Source organism: Lynx canadensis, chromosome A1, assembly GCF_007474595.2.
Source record: "Lynx canadensis isolate LIC74 chromosome A1, mLynCan4.pri.v2, whole genome shotgun sequence".
Taxonomy (NCBI): domain Eukaryota; kingdom Metazoa; phylum Chordata; class Mammalia; order Carnivora; family Felidae; genus Lynx; species Lynx canadensis.
In genome coordinates this window covers 193,526,490-193,552,767 of record NC_044303.2, presented here as the reverse complement: position 1 = coordinate 193,552,767, position 26,278 = coordinate 193,526,490, and the positions used below count along the sequence as shown (strand labels likewise).

At 45.8% G+C, this 26,278-nt stretch overlaps 1 protein-coding gene across 1 annotated transcript in view; it reads left to right on the top strand.

Annotated features, from left to right (window-relative positions):
• The window catches only part of GALNT10 (polypeptide N-acetylgalactosaminyltransferase 10), a 224,150-nt gene that overhangs the window by 72,869 nt on the left and 125,003 nt on the right, over positions 1-26,278 (top strand). Inside the window, exons 2-3 of the mRNA XM_030328732.1 lie at positions 19,373-19,475; positions 21,953-22,091. Of these exons, the coding sequence (XP_030184592.1) occupies positions 19,373-19,475; positions 21,953-22,091 (242 nt within the window). The remainder of the gene's footprint in view (positions 1-19,372; positions 19,476-21,952; positions 22,092-26,278) is intronic.

The following is a 26,278-nucleotide window of genomic DNA, read 5'->3' as shown; positions in this document are numbered from 1 at the left end:
AGTTACTTAGGTTGTCTGAGTCTCTTGCTGAATCTGTAAAAAAAGAAGAAACACTGGTGCCTACTTTCTAGGACTGTTGAAAGGATTACATGAGATTACAGTCTCAGTCGAGCCGAGGGCTTGGCATAGTGCCTTGCCCATAGTAGGTGCTCAGTGAAGGTGTTCGGTGACCAGTGGTAGTACCAGTCAGTCATCATCTTCACCGAATTCCTGGGCAAGTCAGAAATGACCTTGCCACCTCTTCTTGTAGGTTCTCGGTTAAATCTGTAACCTCTCAGGACCGTAGTTTTCTTACGTTTAAATTAGAGGTGCTCAGGAATTGCAAATTGGTGGTCTCCTGGGCAAAATCAAGCATGTAAACATATTTGTTTATTGAGGTATTATATTAAAAATTAAGAAGTAGTGTCTAGAAACTTGAATTCTCCAGTTTCTTTTTAGAAACTGAACATCTGTCTTTACTTGCCCTTCCTCGCTTGGTGACAGTCAGCTGGCGGCTGCCCCCACCCCTGCCTTACATGGGCGTGCATACACCTGCCTTTTCACCAGCCCCCTTCCTTCTATATTATCTGACACCTGGCCAACCCCTCTTTCCACGTAGGCAGTTGGGTTGGCAAAGCCTAGGTTAAAATCACTAGCTCATCCCATGACCCTGAATGTATGTATCCCATTATTTCTCTGGACTGTCACATTGCCATCTATAAAATGAGAGAGTTGAGCTTTCAACCTTGACTTTCTTTGGGTGTTCTGTTCAGTCCATAAACATTTACTGAATTCCTCCTGTTTCCTGGAATTCTAACAGGCATTTGGGAGGATGCAGAGGTGAATAAGCATGGGCTTGGCCGGGAGATGTCTGGCGGCCATGCCTCTCAAAGTGTAGTCTGCAGAATGGCACCAGTTCACCATGAGATAAAATACAGAAGACAAGCATTTAGAAACTTTTATGGCAATTTGACGTTGCTGTTACAACCAAGCACATGCTCAGTGGATGTATCTTGTTGAGTAGATAGATATAGATCTGTTCACGTGCTGTTGAACTTGCATGGTGAATTTCATGCGGTGCAAGCTGCATACTAGTTCCAGTTACCATTGTTGTTTAGCAAACTGTCCCAACTACAGTGGCTTACACCAACAACAGTGATTTATTTGCTCACAAATCTACAGTTTGAGCCCGGCCGGGCAGAACAGCTCCTCCCTGATCCACACGGTGCCTGCTGGGGTGCCTCCACTGAGGCCGGAGGGTCTGCCTCCGGGCTGGCTCACTCAGTGGTGCTGGCTGTCTGCTCCTTTCCATGTCGATCTCTTCACAGGAAGAGGAAGATAACTTCTTCATAGCATAGTGGCTGGGCTCCTTGAGAGCAAGGCAGAAGTTCATAGAACTTTCATGGTCTAGTCTCAGAAGTCACATTGTGTCTCTTCTGCCAGGCTCTGTTGGTTGAGATATTCACAAAGGTCTGTGCATCTTCAACGGGAGGAAACCTAGATTCTACCTCTTCTTAATGGGCTTGTAGAATGGTTTTAGAAGAATACGTGGGACCTAATGTTACAAACGCCTTTGGAATGTATAATCTGCCATGCTATACGGGTTTGCATTAACCTTGTTTTGCAACAATTACCACACCCTTTGCGGCTGAAAACAATGCACATGTATTAGCTTATAGTTTTATAGGTCATGAGTCCAAGCAGACTTAGCTGGGTTCTCTGCTCAGGGTCTCACAAGGTCACAATCAAGGCGTTCACCAGTCCAGGCTCTTTTCTGGAGGCTGTGAGAAAGAATCCACTTCCAGGCTCATTCAGGTTGTTGGCAGGTGGTTGTAGGATCGGAGTCCCCATTTCCTCGCTGGCTGTCAGCTTGGGGTTGCTGTCTCCTCCTGGAAGCTACCCACACATGGTCCCTCGATCTTCAAAGCCACATCGAATCCTCCTCACTCTTTGAATCATTTTGACTTCTTAGGCTGCCAGATGGAAGAGACTCTCTGCTTCTTTTGTGTGTGGTTAGATTGTGTCAACCTGGATAATGTCCTTTGTTCTGTACCACAGTGTAATCAGAGCAGTAACATCTCATGTATCCACAGGCCCCACCTACACTCAATGGGAGAGGAGAATAACAGAATGAGGGTCATTGGGAGTCATTCTTAGAATTCTGTCTACCACAGATGGTTTGGTTCACAATGAATTGGAAATTAAAACAAAGTGGTTCTTCATCGCAGATAGTTTGAAAGCATTGGTTTAGAGTCCACTAGAAAGGAATGACATGTATACAAATGGCTACAATTGGAAACCTTCAGGGCTAACTTCCAAAAAGAGAGGGGTAGAGAGCACAGCGAGAAGTTAGTGGGAGGAAGATTATTATTTAAGTGAAAGGGGATAGAATTAGAATATGGTATTTGAGGATCTGGTATTTGAATTGAGCATTAGAAAACAGGTGTGATTTGGATCTTTATTTGTTTTTAATTTTTTTTTTTTTTTGAGAGGCAAAGCATGTGGCGGGGGTTGGGGGGGAGAGAGAGAGAGAGAGAGGGAGAGAGAGAAAGAGAGAGAGAGAGAGAGAAAGAGAGAGAGTGTCAGTCTCAATCAGGCTCTATGCTCAACACAGAGCCTGACACGGGGCCAATCTCGGGACCCTGGGATCATGACCTGAGATAAAGTCAAGAGTTGGACACTTAACTGACTGAACCACCCAGCTGCCCCTGATTTGGATCTTTAAAAAAAAAAAAAAAAAAAAAAAAAAAAGCAGGAGGAAAGGATTCCAGCAGTTTTGTTTCTATGTTGGCACCTTTGGATGTAAACACAGAACTGAACTGAATCAGAGGACATTTTATCACTTCTCTGGGACCACAAACAGTGCTGCCTTAAAAACTCGACCCCAGAGCTCAGTGAGTGACTTCAAACAGTAACCATGTATTATCCCTTCCAGGTCTTCAGATCATTTGGGTCACTTCCCTGGTCTTGGCTGCGCTGTGCCATGTGTCTCTGGCTAGCCGTGGGCGAGCTGGGTGGGTGCATCTTTGGGGTTTGGCTCTCTGTCTAGGATGACCACGGTTCTTCTCCCCATGTCTCCTCCTCCACTTGCCCCTCAACACCCCTCTAGCTTACTAGCCTGGGCTTGTTCCCTAGGGGTATGGGGGCAGAAGAACAAAAACCAGGGGTGGGAAGAGTGCAAGTCTCTTGAGGCTTCACGCTTGACACACTGTCACTTCTGCCTCCTTCTGTTGGCCAAAGCAGGTCACGAAGCCGGCCCTGATTCAGGAGGTGGGGCAAAAGACTTCATCTCTTGATGAGAGGAGCTTCGGGGTCCCATCGCAGAGGACATGGATACAGGGAGGGGTGGAAGATGGGGGCCACTTCTGCAATCCGTCTACCACAGTCACCCTGAGAAATCTGCCCGAATTCTCTTAAGGAGAAACAAGAGCCTCTTTTCCAGCCTCAAATGCCTTGTTTCTCCAGCTAACCAGAGAAAGTTAAATATGAGAAACCACTATGAAAAGGTGAAGTGATCCATTAACCAGAGTTATAAGAAGCCAGGCTTTTAAAATAGTCCGTACTCTTCTGTGTGGACATTCCTGGACAACCTTACCACCTCTGCTTTTGCGGTGCCTTCACCAGCCCACGTTATGTTCATCCTTCAGTGCCCTCTGCAGAGCTGTTTCCAGAACAGTTATTCTAGAATAATTCATGGCTGTTCTTTTAGATCTCAGTGGCAGTTTTTTTTAGAAGGAAATGATCTCAAATCTGGCTCTACCATAGACAGAAACTGTGTCTTTTATGTATCATAGTCTCTGGAGCATGTAACCCAGAGCCAACAAATAGTAGTTGCACAATTAATGTTCATCAGATGGATGAATAGCTGGATGAATGGATGTGTTAGTAGACACAGATGACAGATGCCTCAGTAGGTGACTGAAGCTTTATTTTAGAGAATCTTATATTATCATAAACTTTATTTCCCTCCTTCCATGTCAGTATGTCAGCTTGAAATCTTCACGTCATTGTTCCACGTCTACGTGCTTCAAAGCAAAAACCAAAAAACTGACTGCACATTGCAGAGGGGAGGAATCGTGTTGTATTCTTCCTCATAAACCCTGTCATTAGCATCGCGTTTCAAAACAAGGTCCCTGAGTTCCCCAGGATGCTAATCATTTGCGAGCAGGCGGGGGTGGGTGGGTGGGGGAACTTCTCATCAAATAAATTTGTGAAATGTTGGATTACACAAAGCTAGGCAGCTCTCTTTTCTGTGACACTTTACAGAGCCTAAGTATGTTAACATCCATTGTAAATTTCCAGGGGGGCATTAGAATATGTAAGGGTTGAAAATTGGAAGAATTAGCTTTCTGTGGGAGATGAGGGAGAAGGAGGGAGGTGTCTCTTTTTAGTGTGGTAAAAGGTATGTAACAATATTTATCATTTTAACCATTTGTGGGAGTATATTTCAGTGGCATTAAAGACATCACAATGTTGTGTAACCATTAACACTGTACCCAAAACATTTCTCATCATCCCCAACAATGACTCCCTCTAAGCACTAACTCCCCTCTTCCCCCTGTTAACCTGTATTCTGCTTTCTGTGTGTATGAGTTTCCCTATTCTATATACCTCATGTAAGTGGAATCATATAATATGCATCCGTCTGTATCTGCCTTATTTCATTAAGCATAATATTTTCAAGATCCATCCACGTTGTAGCATGTATCAAATTTTTCATGGCTGAAAAATATTCTGTTGTATGTCTGTGCCGTGTTTTGTTTATCCCTTTGTCTATGAAGGAACAGTCGACTCATTTCCACTTTTTGGGTATGTGAATAATGCTGCAGTGGACGTTGGCATAAAAATACCTATGTGAGGGGCGCCCGGGTGGCTCAGTTGGTTAAGTGTCTGACTCTGGCTCAGGTCATGATCTCACGGTTAGCGTGTTCGAGCCCCGTGTCAGGCTCTGCACTGACAGTTCAGAGTCTGGAACCTGCTTCGGATTCTGTGTCTCCTTCTCTCTCTGCCCCTCCTCCACTTATACTCTCTCTCTCTCTCTCTCTCTCTCTCAAAAATAAATAAACATTAAAAAAACAACAACAACAACTGTGTGAGTCTTTGCTTTCAGTGCTTTTGGATACGTACCTAGGAGTGTAATTGCTGGGTCATCTGGATACTTCTATGATTAACCTTTGAGAAACCACCAAATTGCTTTCCATAGTAGCTGTGAGATTTTGTATCCTCTCATACAATCTCCAGTTGTACAGGGGTTCCAGTTTCTCCACATCCTTGCCAACATTTGTTATTTTCCATTTTTAAAAATTATCACTGTCTGGGTAGCTGTAAAATGGTATCTCATGGTAGTTGGTTTTTTTTGTTTGTTTGTTTGTTTGCTTGTTTGTTTGCTTTGTCTTCCTGTTTTGTAATTCTCTAATTAGCTAGCATACAGTGTAGTCTTGGCTTCAGGAGTAGATTCCAGTGATTCATCACTTACATGTAACACCCAGTGCTCAACCCAACAAATGCCCATCATCTGTTTTCTTCACCCCCCACTGCCCCTCCCTCATCAACCCTCAGTTTGTTCTCTGTATTTAAGAGTCTCTTGTGGTTTGCCTCCCTCTCTGTTTTTATCTTATTTTTCATGCCCTTCCCCTATGATCATCTGTTAACTTTCTCAGACTCCACATAGGAGGGAAATCAGATATCTGTCTTTGACTGGCTTATTTTGCTTAATATAATACCCTCCAGTTCCATCCATGTTGTTGCAAATGGCAAGATTTCATTCTTTTTCATCAGTGAGTAGTCTTCCATTGTGTATGTGTACATTGCATCTTCTTAATCCATTCATCAGTTAATGGACATTTGGGCTCTCTCCGTGATTTGGCTATTCTCATGGTAGTTTTGATTTGCATTTCCCTAATGACTAATGATGTTGAGCTGGAACATATGCTATGTGCATTCTGAATATAAGTCCTTCATCAAATATATTCTTGCAAATATATTCTCTTAGTCCATGGCTTGCCCTTAAAAGAGCAAAGGCTTTTAATTATAATGAATTCCAATTTATGCATATTTTATGCTGTTTGTGTCCTGTTTAAGAGACTGTCCCCTAAACTAAGGTTGTTAAAGTTTGCTCACATACTTCCTTGTACAAATTATATAGTTTTGGCTCTTATGTTTAAGTCAATGATCCATCTCAAGTGAATTTGTGTGTATAGTGTGAGGTAAGGATTGAGGTTTATATGTAGACATACGGATATCTAGTTGTTCCAACACCATTTGTGGAAAAGATTATCCTTTTCCATGGAGTTTCCTTAGCACCTCTGTTCAGAATCAACTGATGATACATCTAGACTCTCCATGCAGTTCCCATTGATCACATGTGTTTCCTTACTCAAGTACCACACTCCCTTGGTCACTGTGGCCCCAGAGCAGGCCTTGAAATTAGTGGATATTAAGCATTCCAACTGTTGCTCTTTTTCTATGTCCCTTGCGTATCAATTTCTACAAAGATTGCATTGAGTCCACAGATAGAGAATTGACATCTTAACAATGTCAAGTCTTCTGATTTATAAACATATGATGTATCTCTCTATTTAGAGCTTTGATTTCTTTCGTAGTTTTCGGTATTTAGGTCTTGCATATTTTTGTGAGATTGATCCCTCAAGTGTTTCATATTTTTGATGCTGTTGTAGATGGTATGTTTTATCTGAATTTCCAATGTTTCATTGTTGGTATTTAGCAGTGCAATTTGATTTTCATTTGTTAACCTCATATCCTGTGACATTGCCGAACTCACTAGTTCTACCTTTTTATAGATTCCTTAGCATTTTTTACATAATCATGTTGTGGGCAGATATTTTGACCTCCATTCTATATTCAAAGAATGGAGATCTAGAAAGACAACGGACCTGCCTACTGTCCCACTCTTCGTACGTGTAGAGCCAGAAGTCTGAAAACTAGGTCTTTTGGATCCTCCTTCAGGGTTTTCGGTCTCACGCCAAGTGATTTCTCAGGTTTTCAAGCCTCAAGAGAAGAAGGTCTGGAGGTTTGCAGTCCAGGGCTGGTGTGACAGCTCCAATCCCTGAAGTCTTCAGGAATCTAGGGCTCCTTCCCACCAGTATCCTCACCATCTCTAGGGAGTGGCCCTCCATCTCATGATCCCAGTGGCACTTGCATTCTAGGCAGCAACACAGAAGGAAAGAAGGTTTCTTCAGGTGGGTTCCGGGGAATGCCACACAGCACCTGCACTCGCCTCTCGTTGGTAGGACCTAGTCAGGCCACAGCTAGCTGCAAGGATGTCTGGGAAATATCTGCATGCTGAGAAGTCATATTCCCAGCTAAAATTCCGATTACTGTGACAGAAAAAAGAGAACAGCTCCTGGGGAACATAAAGTTTTAGAAATCACTTTAGGATCCAGGCAAAGCAGCTCTCTTTAGTTTTGGAACCCATTAAGTTGACCTGAAACCTTTCAGTCAAGAGGATAAAGTTAATCCTCAGAACCCATTTATGGTATTAATCCCTTGGGACTGTAGTAGACATTTGTGATCATGGATGACTTTCCTTTATCTAGAAAAGAAAACAAAAGATGTCTCTGCTCATTTGTTCATTCATTTAACAAAAATTCCTATCTCCTACCCTCATGGAGGTCACAGTTTGAGGAGAGGCAGACGATAATGAAAGAATCACCCAAATGAATGTGCAAATCACAAAGGAGCAGTAAGGATGCCATCAGGGCACACTTAGAGATTATGATGTAGTCAAGGAGGTCAGGGAAGGCCCGCCCCTGAGAGTTGGGATTTGTTCCTACAGGGGTGTCTACTTGCATAGCAAAGTGGTGTATTCTCAGAACACCATCCTGTGCGCTGCTGTGTCTACACCTCATGTATCCTGCCTGGGGCACTGTATGTCTTAAGAGATCAGTGTGTAAGAACAAGAATGCCAGAGTGAGAGCGAGGTAGGGGCGGGGGGAGTGGTGGGGATACCACTCAAGGAGGTTCAGAGCCCTTTTTGGTTCCCACCCCAAGAGAAATGAAGAAGAGTTTAGAGGTTCCAAGATGGCAGATGGACGAGGCCAGGATCATAGTCCATCAGAGACTTTCCTTTGGGGCCAAGAAAGAGCCCAAGGAGCTAAGTACCCAAAGGAGTTTTCTAATAATCGTAGCCATCTGTACGGAGACACTCCCCTAAGTGCCCGAGCCAGTCTCAGGGACCATCCATGCATTACGGCAAAGAGAGGGTTACTGGGTCCAGTGGGCCAACAGAGCAGAAAGAACCTCAGCTCCCATTCAGCACCTAGACTCTGTGACTCTGAGCATGGCACATGGGAAGACCCTGGCAGTTGTGGGTGAGGGGAGGGCAGCACTAGAGGCGGGGAGAGCCATCAGTCACCTGATTTTCCCACTTTCCCCTCCCCACTGCCCTGGGGACCTTTGCAAGCAGTGAACAGTCAGCAGCCTGAAGCTCTAAGACGGTAGAAGTCAGCCAGTGGCCCACACCTTACCAGGCGTTCTTGGGAATTCACTCTTCCAGCTCAAGGCAGGCATGGCGGATACATCCTGTCTTCTGGTCATTGCCGGCTGACTGTTAAGGGCCACTTGGAGCACAATACTGAGAGGATTCTCAGAGTCTGGGATCCACAAGGAAGAACATTATGATAACTTCATGATGCTGCCTTCATCCTGGTGTGATTGTGGTGAAGAAATAGGATGGCGTATGCAAGGATGCTTTGTCGATTGCAGAGTACTATCCAAATAATAACTAATAATGGTGGCTCTGATTTTTAGTGCTTCCTAAATACCAAACTCTGCTAAGACCTTTACTGGCTGTAGCTCATGTATTCCTCACAGGAACCTGTGTGCCAGATACTATTCATATCCCCCGTTTCATGTTTGAGGAACCAAGACTTGGGGAAAACAATGTAACCTGCCTCAGGTCACACAGCAAGGAAGCAGAACTGTGACACAAGCCTAGGTGTTTCTGACTCCAAAGCAGGTGCTGTTACACAGTGGGTTGTGCTGTCTTCAGAGTATAGGGGATCCTGACTGTAATTAGTCCTATTAATAGAGCAAGTACTGAATTGCTTGGTGTCTCAGTTCTCATTCCCCAAGCAGGAGACCAATAAGATGTGTTTGCAGCCATTTTTCCACCCCTGAAAGCTAAGAAATTTCCTTGTATGCAGCTCCTCGTTTTGCCCGCCTTCCTCCATACACATCCACATCTGCTCTGCAGAGCAGGGCAGTGACCCTCTGTTGGGCTCCCTCCACCGAGCCTCTGAGAACACTCTGGAGGCTTTCCTGTGGTTGATCACTTACTGGCTAGACTGGGATTTGCAAGACCCCTTGTGAACAAGGCACAGAAGTATGATTCACTCCAGCGAGTTTTTCTTTCCCGAGAACGGACTATGTTCTGAGACGTGGGAGGGAGTGGGCAGATGTGTGTGGAAGGAACCATTAGCTGTGATGATTACGCTCATGGGGTGGTTGGCAGTTTGCAAAGCACTTTCCTATTGATTTTCTCTCCAGGCCTCAGTTTTGTCATCTTCAAAGTGGCTATAATGACAATAATAATATAGTAAAGTCTCATCTTACAAAAGGGTTAGGTTATAATAAACTCACCACTTTAGGGGGAAATAACATAAAATCAGAATGGCCCTTGACAATTGCCCATGGAATATAATGACAAACCACCTCTCAAAAGTCCAGTTTAGGCAGGACTTTTTTTCCCCTGGCTATAACACCGATGACGATTTCTTCAGTTGAAGTCATCGCAGTGCCTTCTGAGGTAGTGAAAGTACTTGTCTTCCAAGAGAAGGCTCACTCAGCACTGAAGTGCTCACATGCCAGAGACTAGAGAGAACTAGGCCTCTAGGGACACCATCCGTGGCACTGGCTCACTGAGCTTGGGGACGGGAGGATCGCCAGCCTCCCTGGTTACGATTTGTTTCTCTTTCTCTTTGACCATGTGTCATGCAATTCCTGAAGGTTACTATGCAGATGATACAGTTCTGTTAGGGTCTGATTTTGTGACTGGTTGTCCATGAACAGGATTCAAACTTGAAAGTAACATGTGATGGGGCAAACACCAGGCTAGACCAAGGGAGATCTGGGCTCAGACCCCAGGTCAACCCCACCTGCATCGACAGGACTTTGGGCTTATGGACCTTAAAGACAAACTTAAATCACCCAAGTGTCAGAGTTCTCAGCCTGCATTTCTGGACTATAGACCTGCGGACTATAGACCCTTGTGATTCTGTTAAAAAAAAAAAAAATCTGTCCGTGTGCATCCCCACTTGTGTCTTCCTAGCCCATGCTGGCATCATCTCTGCCTATACGTATACGCTGTGAGAGCCTCCTCCCTTAGTTCTACCCTTCTTGGTCTCCTAATCCCTTCTCCACTGGGCTATAACACAGCCTGCCAAATGCAACCTGATCTTGCCACCTCCTATTATATAAAATCTCGGGACAGACAAAATCCTTACACCTGCCCACCTCTCATCCCCATCAGCCTTTCCCTCCTCGTCCGTGTGCCACACACACTGCTTTCTTTCAGTCCCACCTGTGTTTCATCTGTGCCTTGCCACAGGGCCTTTGCACAGCCTTGCTTTTCCCTCCGTCAGGAATGCTCTGTTTTCCTCTTTCAGTTGAATTAACTCCTAATCATACTCTCTCTGTTTCTTCAGGGAAGCCTCCCCTAACCTTGCTGATGGGATCAAACCCTCCTGATCTGATCTGAAAGAAAGGAACATTTTTGCACCATGTACTTTTTTTTTTTTTTTTTTTTTTTTTTTTTTTAATGCACACACCACTGTAGCTGTTCCAGTTTATTTGTGGTTCTGGATTAAAGTGTATAATCCCCCCTGCCACACACCATACTGTAGCTCTATAAGAGCAGGGTCCTTGTCTGTCTTGCTCCCCAATATCCTGGACACATAGCACAGAGTCTAGCATGTGCTTGTACTCATTAAACATTTAAGTGGGTGGATGGGTGGGTGAGAGACTCAAATGAACATTATAAAATTATGGATCAGAGTATTGTGCCTCCCCACACACACACACCAGGTGATAAAACATTTGGGAACTTCCTCTGAAGAAAATAGTACAAGTTGATGTCATTCTTTTAGAATGGAAGCAAGAAGTTACTAAAGATTCCATTTGCCCTTTAGATAATAGACATTACAAATATCTTGGCTATTTTTCTCTCTGCTGCTTGAAAAAGTCTCTTAATGAGCTTTCACACCTTAAGTAGCAAATGACCTTTTCTAGAGCCATCTATACAAAAGGTGAATTGGACAAGTGGATCTGCCTTTGAAAGTACAGAATCAGCCTTTTTAAACGGTGGTTCCTGTCTGTGAATGACCTTGCCCTCTTAGGAAATGGGGCCCCTTCTAGATTTCAGATTCCAACATCCTGGCATCGAGACTGCGGAGTTATCAGAGCTGGGAAAATGGACAGTTGCTGAGTGGAACAGCAGATGCACCTGACCTGCGCTCAGCAGACTCAGGCAGTCTCGTGGTCACTGGGCTGTAGTGTCTTCATCCCTCATAGACAGTGCCCTTTACATTTCATGGTTGTCTCATACAGCTTGGTACTGGTTATGGTGAAAGGCAGGTTGTCTCTGAACAGCAGCCTACCAGATAGCGGTTGGGGTAAGGTCAGCCCTATAGAAGTCTGACCCAGGGAATGCCGGAAGGAGAGTGGTCCTGGGCCAGAAAGAGGGAACCTTTCCTCTGAATGAAAACAAGATCCTCCAGGAAGAGGAGGATTCTGAGATGAATTGCAAGTGGATAGGTAGTAACATTTTATTCTTGGAGCTCTACCCCCACCTGCTCCTTGCTCAGAGACCTTCTGTGGCTCCCACCTGCTGAACAGCTCCAGTGTAAGGTGCTCAGAGTCCGGTTCAGACTTCCTGGCCTCATGGCCCATGACTCTCTTTTGTACTCTACTCACTCCAGCCGAGTCAAGCTCTTTGCCGTTAAGTAAACATGTCCCTTACTTCATGAAGTCCCTTTCTTTGTAATGCTTTCCCTCCAACTAGATTCTGACAGCCACCCCCCCCCACCCCCCCCCCCCCATTGCTGCCTGTCAAAATCCTACCCATCCTTTCAGGCAACTCTCATAGACTCTGCTTCTATAGGAATCTTTGCCTGATTGTCCCAGGTAGAATTTAATCTTTGGTTCTTGTAAATACCTACAGAATTTATCCGTACAACTTTCAGCGCCCTTATGTTAGTATTGTGTGTTTTTTCCTCTTAGGTACTTGTCACATATCCATGCTATTTGTTGATTCCAGGGACTATCTTATTTATCTTTGTCTCCCCCACAGTTCTTTGGACATAGTAGGTCCCTGATTTACCAACAGAGTCATCCTTATTTGTTGGATGAATGAATAAATAAAAACAATCCAGCTTATGTCCTCAAAACTCATAAAGGAAGTACATTTATCCAGTTGTCCAAACTCCCTTGCTTAAAGTAACTTTATGCTTTCAGTAAATCAAGCTGTACCTGGCCCTCTTTGAAGTATAACCTTGCAGGCAACCTTGAGGAGAATGCTTTGCTGTATGCGTGTGTGTGTGTGTGTGTGTGTGTGTGTGTGAAGGTTATTAGAATAATCTACTTAGCAGATAAACAAACGTTTGGAATTATACAGAGTCATTTAAACCTCAAAGCAAAATCATTCCAGTGCCTTTGTAGAGTTGGGTGGGTGAAAGGAGGGTCAGGGGGAGCAGCCATGTTAAATTTGCAGCAGAATCTGGTCTGTAATATGTCTTCAGACCCTGGCTGCAGCAGATGACCTTCTCGGTTTGACTTTGGGCGTTGCTGTTTTGGAGCGTATCACCCGTTTTCCGTGTTTTGAAGACACTCGCCAGCTGAACGAGGGATGCCAGAGTCCTCTGAGTGGGAGTCGCAGAGTCTGCAATGTTGGGATTAGAGTGCACTTTGATAGATCTTTCTTCTTGGGCAGAACACAGTTGGCTTGCTTCACCATCTTTCTTTCTGCCCTCCGAAGGGTGCCAGGCACGCTAAATAGTGATTCAACAAAAGATTAAAATTCCGTCTGTGTGTGTGAGTGTGTGGCTGTTTGAACACTAATCGATTCTTTCCGTGGAATGTTAAGTAAAAGCACGCAGATACCAGAAGCAGTTATTTAGAGCAGCCAGTCGAAATCCATTTCCCATTTATTGTTTAATGGGATTGCCACGTTAATTCTGCCAGTCTCCTCCACAGACTCTCCCTCACCTCTCTTTCCATGCTCCCTCCCAGCCCCTTTGATTCCTGTGGCAAAAGGACCTCTGGAAACCAAGGGCAAGAGATGGTTGCTGAAGGAAAGCAGTCACAGCTTTCACAGACAAATGTTCGAGTCTGTAGAATTAAAGAAATTTACAGTTGGCCCTGGATTGAAAATCCAGACATGCTTGCTTGCATAATATTAAGTGATTGCTATTGCGGAGGAATTGCTGTCTTTTGAGAAGCGCTGTCCACGCCTTTCTTGTTGCTAAGGGTCCTGTGACATTTGTTTCTATTGCAGATTGCCACTCTTAACTAGGAACTTTCTTCTTTTCTGAAGAATTTCCACCTGGGTACATGCCCTCCTGTGAATGAGGAGACTCTCTAAATCCTGTTATCAGCAGTGGCCACTTGCATCAGCTCAGGTGTTACATAGGTTGCGTCTACAGGGCTTATGGTTTTATTATTTGATTCCCGCCCTCTTCTGTTCCTCCAGACGTAGCTATCATAAACACCGGGTGATAAGCTTTCTCTAAAAATAATGTATTACTAGGCCCCCTTTACCGAGAAGGCCTGACTTTGTGCCAGACACTGAGCTAGATGCTCTGTATTGATTAGCTCAGTTCATTCTCCCCAACAACCCACAGGTTATGGTTATTCTGTTAGTTTTCCCTATTTATCAGTCAGGGAAATTGGGGTCCACCTACCCCAGAAGTGAAACCTAGGTTTTTCCAACTCTGGAGCCGGAATGCTCTGAGTCATTAAACTAGGCAGCCTGCCCCTTTGATGAGCAGCCCTCAGTCATTCAGCTGGTATTTATTGAGGGCCTAAGATGGACCAGGTGTTGGCCTAAGAACGCACGCTGATGAACCAAAACAGGTGATGCCCCTGCCTTCAAGAGGCTCACAGTCTGTCCCAGGGAGGGAACAGCCAGATCTGGTTTGGGCTTTGGGGCTGGCAAGCCAAGGAATTTAGGGAAAATCTGTTCTATTCTGTTAGCCTCAGATTTCATAGCGAGACAGCTACATTGAGACAAGTGGTTTTTCCAGCTTTATTGTGAATCAGAATCACTTGGGGATTGTGTTTAAAAACACATTGGGCGCCTAGGTGGCTCAGTCAGTTGAAGGTCCAACTCTTGATTTCGGCTGTGTGATCCCAGGGTCATGGGATTGAGCCCCGCACTGGGCTCTGTGCTGATGTGGTGCCTACTCAAGATTCTCTCTCTGTCTCCCTCTGCCCCTCTCCCCCACCTGTGCATTCTCTCTCTCTCTCTCAAAAAATAAATAAATAAATAAATAAATAACACATCTTGGCTCCCTACCCCCAGGTACTTTGATATAATGGGTTCAGGGTGGGGCCAGGAAATTACATCTATAATGAGGGCCCAGGCCTCCCAAGAACCACCCTTTGAGAGAGACTGATTGGGCTGTAAGCCCCCATTAACATTTGTACAGGCTTTGTGTTGTCCTGCCAGTATCCCCAATGCCTGGCACAGGGTAGGTCTTGATAAACGTTTGGTGATAATTTGGATGGTCTGTCTGTGGGGTTTCCATGGATGGACCTCAGAGAGTCCTGAACCACTTGAAATTGACCACAACTTTTGTTCAGGTTTGTGGATAGGATTAAAAGAACCCTCTGAGCACTGAAAACTCTGTGATTTTAGGATTGAAACCTAAATTTTCTCCTACTGAAAGCTCGGACCTATTAACTGTGAAGCAATTAATAGCAAACTTTGAGTTCTGTATCCAGGTGATCTGAGGAGAAGATGTCAGTTTACAGTAGATTCTTAAAATTCTAGAGGAGTTGATATCCACAATTTATGTGAAAATTCTGGAAGTTCTTGGGATGCATCCTGTTTTTATGATTTCTCACTTCATCTGAATGTACCTTTTGGGTCAGTAGTGCTGTCTCCATTTTCCAGGTGGGAAAATTAGGGTGCTTGTGGCTTCTGGACCTTGTCCAAGGTCACAACACAAGGACTCTCTTCACTGAAGACTAGCCTGGGAGTCAGAGAACATGGTTCTTATCATCCTGCCTGCTTATGTGGCCTTGGTTGGGTAGCTGGGCCTCTTTGGGCCTCAGCTTCCCCATCTGTAAAATGAGGGAGGAGTGGACTAATTGATTCTGAGTATCTGCTTAGCTTGGATATTTGAGGACTCTCTATAACTATGTGCTTAGATGTGCAGAACTCCCTGTGTCTGTAGGCTCTGACGTCCTCTTTGCTTAGGGAGATGGAAGGGCCAGTGGGACCACCTGAACAGCATAGATCCTGTCCACAGAGCATTCCAGAAGGCCAAACATCATAAAAGCAAAGGGCAGTGCAGGTCGTAGAAGCTGAGGGTGTGAAACTCCCAGAATTTTGGAACCTCAACTCTCTACCCTGTCAGTTCAGCAATTCACTGTTCATTCTGAGAACAAGATTCAAGGAGCCTACTTCCATGAGGTCACAACTGTGTGATTCAATCCCGCGCCGCATTTCCCATGTCGAGGGAAGACTTTGATGAACAGATGGAGGAAACAGAGCCCTCTGTGGAATTTTAGACTCTTGAAATGTCCTTTAAGGGTCACCTAGCCCTTGCTACTCAGTGTCCTTCATGAACCACCTGCATCAGCATCACCTGGGAGCTTGTTAGATGTGCAGAGTCTCAGTCCCCACATCAGAATCTGTGTTTAACAAGATCTCCCACCCCTGCTCTGTGATCGCACTGCACATTAATTTTTTTTTTTTTTTTTTTTTTTGAGAGACGGGGAGAGAGAGGATCCCATTTAGGCTCCACACTGTCAGCACAGAACCCAATGTGGGGCTCAGTCTCACGAACTATGAGATCATGACCTGAGCTGAAATCAAGAGTAGGACGCTCAACCGACTGAGCCACCCAGGCGCCCCTGCTGATTTCATTTTGAGAAGCACTAGCTCCAATCCAGCCTTGAGTCCCCTCTTTCACATCCTGATGAACTATCAAGCATCCTATTCCTGGCCTCCTCTAATATCTTCCTCCTAGTTGGTCCTGTTTCATCCTAGCACGATCCAACTTTTGGAATTTCTTCTCTACCTTGAGCGAAGCCCCCTGCCATTGTCACTCATTCTAGCCTCAGGACCTCAGAGAACAAGATAACTCCTTCTGTGTTCCCCATGGCTTCTCATCTCCTAGTCCTACTAACACACAGTTTCTAATTGCAGCACTGTACATCGTATATTATACAATAGTGTGTATTGAGGCAATATTCAGACTCACTGCGGCCAGGCAAGTGACACAAATGAGAGATGGGAACCAGATGAAAAGCAGTAAGGAATGGTAGGGACTGTGGCAAGCTGGAGAGGCTTGCCTCACCTAAGCAGGGCAGTTCTTGTCACTCCCCGCTGAGGAGCTGAGGGAACTCAGCCTGAACATTGACATGTCTTGAGTTTTCAAGAGAAGCCAAAAATCTTGATAGAACAATAGGAAATCTCCCTTCCCTGCCTGCCCCCCACCGCCGCACTGGCAATTAAGAAACAAGATGAAACAAAAACAAAACCAAACCTCAAAACCCACCAGATTGTTTTTGCTAGCGACCATACTTAAGGTTTTTGTGACCTTTGATGATCAATCCGTTCAACTTGGATACTAGAGCCCAGGTTTGGTCTGAGCAGCTCAGAGCAGGCAGGATTATGGCCTCTTTATTCGAGACTAGTAGTTCTTAAACTCAAGAACGGCTTAGGACCTCTTGGAGGACGTGTGTGTGTGTGTGTGTGTGTTATGGGGGGGTGGGGCAGAGAGAGAGGGAGAGAGAATCCCAAGCAGGCTCCATGCTGCCAGCACAGAGCATGATGCAGGGCTTGAACCCACGAAGCTGTGAGATTGTGACCTGAGCTGAAATCAAGAGTTAGATGCTTAACCAACTGAGCCACCCAGGCGCCCTGGAGGACTTGTTAAGACATAGATCTTAGGGCCTCCCCCCACCAGGGTTTCTGTCTCAGGAGGACTGGGGCAGAGCCCAGAGCCCAGGAATTAACATTTTTCACAAGTTCCCAGGTGGGGCAGTGCTGCTCATACTTTGAGAACCTCTTTAGATGGGCTTCTTCCATTTAGGTGGCCTCAGTCTGCAGAGCCTCTTGGTTCCACCAGTGAGCTGAGCAGTCACCTGAAGTTTCCAGTCTTTGGGTAGCAGGAGAAGGAAAAGGAATTGGGAGGGAGGGCTGGACAAAACATTGCTAAACAGCCCTTGACCCATCCCTCTTGACATCTCAGTGATGGAGTATTTCTTGGGCAGGCGCCTGACCCACCCCAAGGCTTGGCTGCTCTTCGAAATGGAGATGTGGCCCTGATCAGTTTCCACTTGTATTTGTTCATTTATTAGGAGATTTGGTTGTCGGTTTGTTTTCAGCAGAGGGCCTTTTTAAAATGAAATACCGCATGGAATCCTGGTACAGAAAACAGACAGATGCATTGCTGGTGTGGTTCAAAGGGGGCCAAGCTCCTCCTCTCCGAACCCCTCGTCCCAAAGCAGCGCTGAGTGTCTCCTGTGGAAATGTAGCTGAATGCAGTGGAAACTTGCTGAAGGGGCTTCCAGCGCAGCCTCTGTGTTTTCTGAGAGCCCCGAGAACTGTTTGCAGGCACGTGGCCTTTGTTTTCACAGTTTTCCTTCCCTCTCTGACCAACACATCTGGCATGCTAACTTTCAGAATTTGCTTCTTGCAACTCAGAGAGGTCCGTAGGAGAGGGAATGAATGCAAAGGATTGCGATTATCATTAGAGCTGATGTAAGGATATTGAGCCGTTGTGGAAAATCTGCTAACACAAGGATCAGCCAGAGACTTAAAAAATTGGCTTGGGGATGATTTTCTTCTGGTGGCTTCTTGTTAGTGCTAATGTCGCAGTGTGTCACATGCTGCGGGTCTTCGTAGCTAATTACATAGGAAAAAGGACTGTTGCCTCCTGCATGCCACAGTGGCAAGAACAAGTCTGCAAGATTTTTAATGGGCAAGGTGATGTGGAAAGCCATTCTCATTTTTGTGAACACAGGAAGACATTTAAACAGCCGTGCAGCGCAGCGTTACCTGGGGAAGGCTCTAACTGAGCCCCGGGGCCAAGTGTTTAGACTTCACTGTTGGCATGGGGGGAAGCATCTGGTGCCCTGTGATGACCCCAGACAGTGGCATGCAACTCCTTTAATTAGGGAAACCACTTCCTAATGGGCACACCAGGATGGGCTCATCTCCCAGACACAGGAAATGCCTTCAGAGCCTGGCCCCAGAGGGCTGCTCTCTTGTGGCCGCTGTATTTTCCCATTTTTTTTCAGCCATCCAATTGCTTGTTCATACACTCCACACACACTGGCCAAATGTTCACCCTCTTGGGGACTAGGCTCTTCTGGGGACTGTAGAGGTGACCAAGAGCTGGCTTCTGCTTCTGTGCTCAGAGCTCCTCAGGCCCAGCCCAGCTGTGGCCACTCTCCACCACACCTGGAAGTCTATGCCCTGCCTCTCATTTCTGCTTACCTGAAGCTTAGCCCAAATGCCTTCACGTCTGTGAAATTATCTCCGGTTCTCCCAGGTGGAAGTGAACACCTGGGGCCCTGTCTCCAGGCCTCTGATCTAAGTAAGGTTCGCTTACCTGCCTTGTCCAGTATGTAGCCACGAGCCACCTGTGACTACTGGGCACCTGGGAAGGTCTGAATTAAGGTGAACACAAGTACGAAATACACCTGATTTCAAACCTAGTACTTTCGCAATGACGATATTTTAGGTAGGGTATATTGGGTTAAATAAAATATATTACCAAACCTAATTCATCTGGTTTTTGTTTGTTTTTTTCTTTTAGCGTGAATACTAGAAAATCTAAAGTTACATGTGTGGCTCACATTTGTGGCTCACGTTAGATTTCTGTTGGACAGAGTCACACTTACTGCTTTCTCCCTTGGGGGAAAGGAAGGTCTGTCCATCTGTTTTCTCTCCTGCCGGTTTGTAGTTCCAGGAGGGTGGACATGTGTACCTGTCATCCTTCTGACCTTTGCCCACCTGACTGGCATATGGCCAGTGCTAACAGAGGTATATTGAGGGAATTAATAAATGAACAAATGGTGACAGACCATCAGTCAAAACCAACACGTCCCATAGGTAGTGCAATTTCTGGGACTCTGTTACTAAATTTATTTCCCCTTTCCTTCTTTTTCACAGTTGTTATGTTTTTGTTTTTTTTTTAAGGGCTCCCACAATCAGCAGAAGAAGATATTTTTCCTGGGAGATGGGCAAAAGCTGAAGGATTGGCATGACCAAGAAGCCATCAGGAGGGACGCCCAGCGCGTAGGTATGGTCAGCGGTATTGCCGGCTGGCAGGTCCTGTGAAGTGTGTGTGTGTGTGTGTATGTGTTTAGCAGGCATGTCTGTACCTCCTGTTGCCTCCCTCTCCATTTACCATCCTCCCTCCCCCTGCTTCCTGGGGGTCCCCCTCTTCACCTGTTAGCTGACCCCTTTCTCCACTCACACCATCAGGTCCACTGCCTTCAAGAGTTGTCCCTACTACCTTTATTGGGGAGTAGATGTCTCCTCCTCATGAGGTATTTTGCCACTAGAATGAAGAGCAGTCGTGATAAGAGCCAACATTTATTAAACACCTACAGTGAGCATGGAGGCCCGTGCTGCACACTTTGCACATTTTCTCAGTGAAACCCCAAGTCACCCTTTGTGGCCCGTTTGACGAGGAGGGGCCCATAGCTCAGAGACGCAGGGTAATCTGCCTGCAGTCACACAGTGAGAAAGAGGCAGGCTTGGGACTTGAACCCAGCTCTGGAGGACAGAGTCGATCCCTACCCAGCTCTGTAGCCACAAGACTGAACAGAGTTAGCAGGCTTCAGCTCAGGTTTTCTTTGGCTAATTAGTCTTTGGAGCAGTTCCTGTTACACCAGGGAGTTGGGAAGGGTTGGGGGCGGGGGGAGTATATAGAAATTACGTGGAGAGTCGTCTCTAGAGAGCCTGGACTTAGGGGTCAGGAGGGTAGCCCCGACACCACGGACTGGGTGTTGTTGTGACAAGGAAAGGGACAGATTTGAAGCAACTTTACAAGGCTGGAAAGCACTGTACAAATAGAGGGATTGGTATTTTATTCATTTCATCCCAGTTAAAGGCCCCACCACTATTGATTTTTTTTTTTTTAGATTACATTATGAAAAAAAAAAACCCAGACTATAACAAGCCTCCAAATAGAGCTAATATAATAACTGATGGTCAGGGAAATCTAAAGACATGACATGCATTTTTCTATAAGCCAGTGATTTAAAATGAAGTGGGGGTGGGTTCCGCTTAAGCTGGGATAGGAAACGTTTGAAAAGAGCTGATTCTCCAGACGGATATATCAGAATTATCAGAACATTGGGCTAACTAGCAAGGAAAGAGTAAGCAGTGGAAACGGTATTAAGAATAATAATAACCAGCTTGTGTTGAGTGTGAACTCTGTGCCAGGCATCTGGCGTGGCATTGTCTCCTTAGTCATTACATTGGCCCTTCTTATCCCTGTTAGTACAAAGAGCAAACCCTGATCATCGAAAGGCTAATGGCATGCCCAGGGTGACATTGCTGGGAGTGGCAGGTTTGGCCCTTAAGCTGTACTCTGCCGGATTCTAGGGCCTGAGCTCTGAATTGCTTCCCGGTACCCACTCCTGAAACTTCCCTCCCCAGGCAGATGCTTCTGGCTCTTCTTTCTCTGCTTGCTGCATTTGTGTCCCTTGCGGAATCTGGCCTGGGCACTAGGCAGCAGCGTCTTCTCATGGAGCGTTGCAAGATGGCGGCGTCCTCTCTCTCACCTGGCTGGAGCCACAAGGCTGTAGGCACAGGCCTTGGCCCCACCTCTCAGCTTGCACCTTCCCATCAAGCTGATGTTGTCAGTGTTTACTTTGCAAAGTAAGTAGGGTGTTGCTCAGACCACAGGCTCCAGAAGATGAGGTGATTTTTAATCAGCTGCTTTTATGACCATTTCTCTCCCATTGCAGATTCTTGGGCTGTTATTGCAGGGGTTGGTGTGGACATTCATACTCACCATCTGCACCCTGAGAACCCAGAGAATAATTTCCTGGACCATCAGGGTCTCTTTCCCCAAATGGATTGTGTAGAGAAAGGACAGCTAGCGCATTATCCACCCAAATCCATGACTCAAAGCAACATTTTTCAGGTAATCCTGGCCTAGGCTAGACAGATCTTAATTGTTTGCTGGCTTAAAAGATCAAAGCATCTTTTATCATTTGTGGCCATTTTTATTTGCATATGAAGTCTGCCTTGCCTAGAGAGTAATCCTGTTCCTCACAGGAGTGTAAGTGATTTATCGTTCATAAATTCTGTCATGGATGCAACTTCACATTTGAAATTCAGAGAGTTGGTGTGACTGGCCTGTGGTTGGTCAGCTCTTAAGTAGACCTGGCCTCCCATCCCAGTGGTAGGATCCATGGTCAGGAGTGTTTGGGGCCCCTGGCGGATTGGGGAAGCATGGGCTTTGGAGCCCACAGACCTGCTTTTATAACCTTCTTGAGTCTCAGTTTATCCATCTGTAGAATCAGGGTTCACAAATCCACCCTGATGGCTTGCTGTGGGCATTACATGAGGACAAGTACATGGCATGGCCATGGCTGAATAAACCCTCATTCCCCTGCCCCCTTTATACCCCAACCTCACAAAATCTGGAGGTCCGCTCTGTATCCAAGGCTAAAGTTTTACCTCTGTGGCTTAATTATATTTTTCATCCTTCTTCCCCCACCCCATTCAGTTAGCAACACTGACTTTGCTCTTTTCTCCTAGGAAATGGAGAACAAGGGAGACCTTACCCCATGACCGACGCTGAGCGAGTGGATCAGGCGTACCGAGAAAATGGATTTAACATTTACGTCAGCGATAAAATCTCCCTGAATCGCTCTCTCCCTGATATTCGGCACCCAAAGTGAGTGTAACGTCTCTCATCTTCTGGGATCTAAGGATTTTGCCCGTGGCTCTTGATGAGAATTAATTAAAGAAACAGGTACATAAAGCGCTGCTAGAGGAAATTCCCTCCTTGGTAGCCCAGGCCTTGGCGCGGAGGTTTGTGTGATCCAAGTCTCCTAGATTTAGCGGTCATGTGGCAGAGGGATGAAAGACAGCCAGTCTCCTTCCCCTTTGCAGGCAGTGGGACCCATGTATCCTCTGCATTTCCCCTCTTTGGCCCACGGGGAAGTTCAAAACTCAAGTTCAGACCATTGCAACGACAGCTTCAACCCTTGTGCTCTCCGTGAGGAGATACATTTTTATTTCCTTTTCTTAAACAGGGGACTTTGTTTTAGCTGCCGTGTGCACGTGGGTATTTGTGTCTTTTTTTTATAAGCTACCTCAAGTCATTTTGAGACAGGACACATTGTAACGATGATAAAGAGATAATAATGGCAGCTAACATCTATTGAACAGGTATCATGTGCAGGCACTTCGTTTGCTTTAAATGTCGTAAGTCCTGTAAGGCCACAGGCGGCCAAGAAGCTGAGCCAGGTCTCCAGCTCAACCAAAAACTAGACTCTGGACCTGAGGCTGTCCTGCCTCCCTAGGTGCCTTCAGTAGAGCTGTTGTGGTCGTGGTGATTTTCTGCTAGAGCGGTAGTGCCTAGAGTTGGTGTGCAGTACAATCACCTGGAAGGATGTTAGAGCCCAGGATTTTAAGCCTCACCCCCATAAATCCTGATTCAATAGATGTGGGTCAGGACCCAAGAACTTGCATTATGAACAAGCCCCCATGTGATGCTGGTGCAGCTTATCTTGGGTCCACACTACCACCAAAGGTAGAATGGGAGTCTAGAATGGGAATTCAGATGGGAATTCTACAGGAAGGCGGTATTGAGTGGCACCAGAGCATAAAATGTGCTGCTCAGGAATTAAGAAAGTAGAGCCCAGGAAAAGATCATAGCAGCTGACATTTACTAGGTGCTTACTGCATGCCAGGCATCATTCTTAGCCAGTGGTTCTCAGAGTGTGGTTCCCGACCAGCACCGTCATGGGCACCTAGGAGCTTATGAGACACGCGGATTCACGGTTTCAGCCTAGATCTACTGCAGCAAAAGCTCTTGGGAGGCACCCAGCAATCCATGTTTTAACAAGCCCTCCAGGTGATTCTGTTGCAAAGCTTAGGTTTTAGAAGATATTCTAGGTACGTTAAGCGCTTCCCTCACTCAGCCAAACCTTCCAAAAACCAACGACGTATGTACCTTTATTATCATCATTTTACAGGTAAGGAATTGAGGCACAAAACGGTTAGGTAATTTGCATGCGATGGCACAGCTGAGTAGTAGAGCTGGAACTTGAAAGCAGGGAGTCTGACGTAGCATCTGTAATCCGTAAGATCTTTGCACCTGTAAGAACGCAGTTGGTAGAAAGCAGTACAGGCACACCTCAGAGATACTGCCGGCTGTGCTCCAGACCACCGCAATAAAGTGAGTCAAATGAATTGTTTGGTTTCCTCATGCATACAAAAGTTGTGTTTACACTAAACTGTTTTCTGTTAAGTGTGCAATAGCATTGTGTCTAAAATCCAACGTACACCCCTTAATTAAAAATATTGCTAAGGGGCGCCTGGGTGGCGCAGTCGGTTAAGCGTCCGACTTCAGCCAGGTCACGATCTCGCGGTCCGTGAGTTCGAGCCCCGCGTCAGGCTCTGGGCTGATGGCTCGGAGCCTGGAGCCTGTTTCCGATTCTGTGTCTCCCTCTCTCTGCCCCTCCCCCGTTCATGCTCTGTCTCTCTCTGTCCCAAAAATAAATAAACGTTGAAAAAAAAAAAATTAAAAATATTGCTAAAAAGTGGGGCGCCTGGGTGGCTCAGTTGGATAGGTGTCTGACTTCGGCTCGGGTCATGATCTCGCGGGTTCATGGGTTCGAGCGCCATGTTGGGCTCTGTGCTGACGGCTTGGAGCCTGGATCCTGCTTCCGATTCTGTGTCTCCCTCTCTCTCTCTCTCTCTCTATCTGCCCCTCTCCCGCTGGTACTCTGTCTCTCTCTCTAAAATAAGTAAACATTAAAAAATATATATTGCTAAAGATGCTACCCATCGTCTCGGCTTTCAGTGGCGGAGGGTCTGGCCTCAATGTGGATGGCTGCTGACAGATCAGGGTGGTGGTTACCGAAGACCGGGATGGCTGTGGCAATTGCCTAAAAGAAAACAATAAAGTTTGCTGCATTGATGAACTCTTCCTTGAAAGAAAGATTTCTCAGTAGCATGTGATGCTGTTCGATAGCATTTACCCACAAGAGAACTTCTTTTAAAACCAGAATCAGTCCTCACAAACCTCACCTCACTGCTTTATCGACTCCCGTTTATGTAATGTTCCAAATCCTTTGTTGTCATTTCAACAGTCTTCACGGCATCGTCACCAGGAGTAGATTCCATCTCAACAAACCATTGTCTTTGCTCATCCATAAGAAGCAAGTCCTCATCCATTTTGGTTTTATCATGAGACTGCAGCTAATTCAGATATAATAACAAAAATGAAAACGTTTGAAATATTGTGAGAATTACCAGTATGTGGCCCACACACGAAGTGACCAAATACTGTTGGGAAAATGGCACCAACAGACTTGCTCAACACAGGGTCGCCACAGGCCTTCAGTTTGTAAAAAACACAGTATCTATAGAACACAGTAAAGTGAAGTGACCTAAACTGAAGCAAGCCTGTAAGAAAGAATTAATCTTGGTGGCATGTTTGGGCTACTTACGAAATGCTTTCTGCCCTATTCCTATCTTTCAGTTCCTGCAGCAGTGCTGTGAGATTGGCCTTATTATCATCTCTGCTTTGTAGATGAGGAAACCACACAAAGGGGGTGCTGTTTATCCAGGATGGGCCCCATTCATGGGACTTCTTGCTGTGAGGGCAGGGAGTGTGGGGCCTCGGAGCTCGGAGCGCTTGTCCGTGGCATTTGCAATTTGTTTCGTGGTCTTTACTGTCAAGCCCAAGATTTTTCATCTAAGTCTGAGAATGTAGTTCAGATATCACTGATGTTGCTGGACACAGAGCTGTGACCTAACTCCGAGGGTCAGAAACTCAATTTATGTGTTTAGCCCCTTGCAGAGTTCAGAATTCTGCACTAATTTCATCTTGCTGGCTCTACGAAAGAAGTTCATCTGGGAACATTACACCCTCGCCTCAGCCGCTGTTCTGTGGCTCTGTGGGCTCTCAACTCTGGCTGTTTCTGGGGTGGTTTTAAAGATGTACAAGGGCCACGGTCCCACCCCAGACCACTGGAGTCTGAATCTCTGGGGCGTGGGGGTGGGGTCCGTCTTGGGTCTCAGTATTTTCTGAAGCCTTGGGAAGCAATTCTCACTTACATAACCAGGGCTGAGAAGTACTGGTGTCAATCAAGGAATATTTTTATAACGAGAGGGAGAAGCTAGGTGTGGACACAGCTTTCATCTGTCCATTCATCTGTTGAGTCACTAAATATATATGAATGGGCTACGTGCCAAGCCCTGTGCTTGACATCAGGAACACAACAATAAATGAGCCATGATTGCTGCCTCGTGCAAGAGGTGGGGACAGATGGGCTAAGCAGGTCATTACACCACAGATGAGAAGATCGGCAATAAGGGTAGACTCCGGGTGCTTTGGAGCTCCCAAGGACACCCCCACCCAGCACTGGCCTTTGCGAGAAGACACTGCAGGTAGAAAAGTAGGCAAGAAGTGCACAGCCTTGGGCTTAAAAGTTCGAGTCTCCCAGCTGGATAGAGGCCCCCAGGTTGGGGCCTGGCCCCCATGTCTCCAGTGCACAACTCTTTCCCAACAGTTCAGAAAAAAGAAAGCTCTTCTTAATTTCGGAGTCCCGGGGCCCACAGACAAGTCTGTGGGTAGAATTCAGGAGCCTCTAAAAATCTGGATGTGGAAAACACTGTGTTTTTCTTTTCACTAACCTCTAACTGAAGCATGGTGTTCCTTTCTGTTACGACTGTAGGCAACAAAGCACCTGTGAACTTGTCCCCAAAAGAAATCATTTACTTTTACATCACTTTATAGATATCTAGAAATGTAATGAATGCTCATCACTACTTTGAAGTGAAGGTACTTTTTAGAACAGCCACTAGATCGTGTTGATTAATGTGTTAATAAGGAAACACTTTTATTAC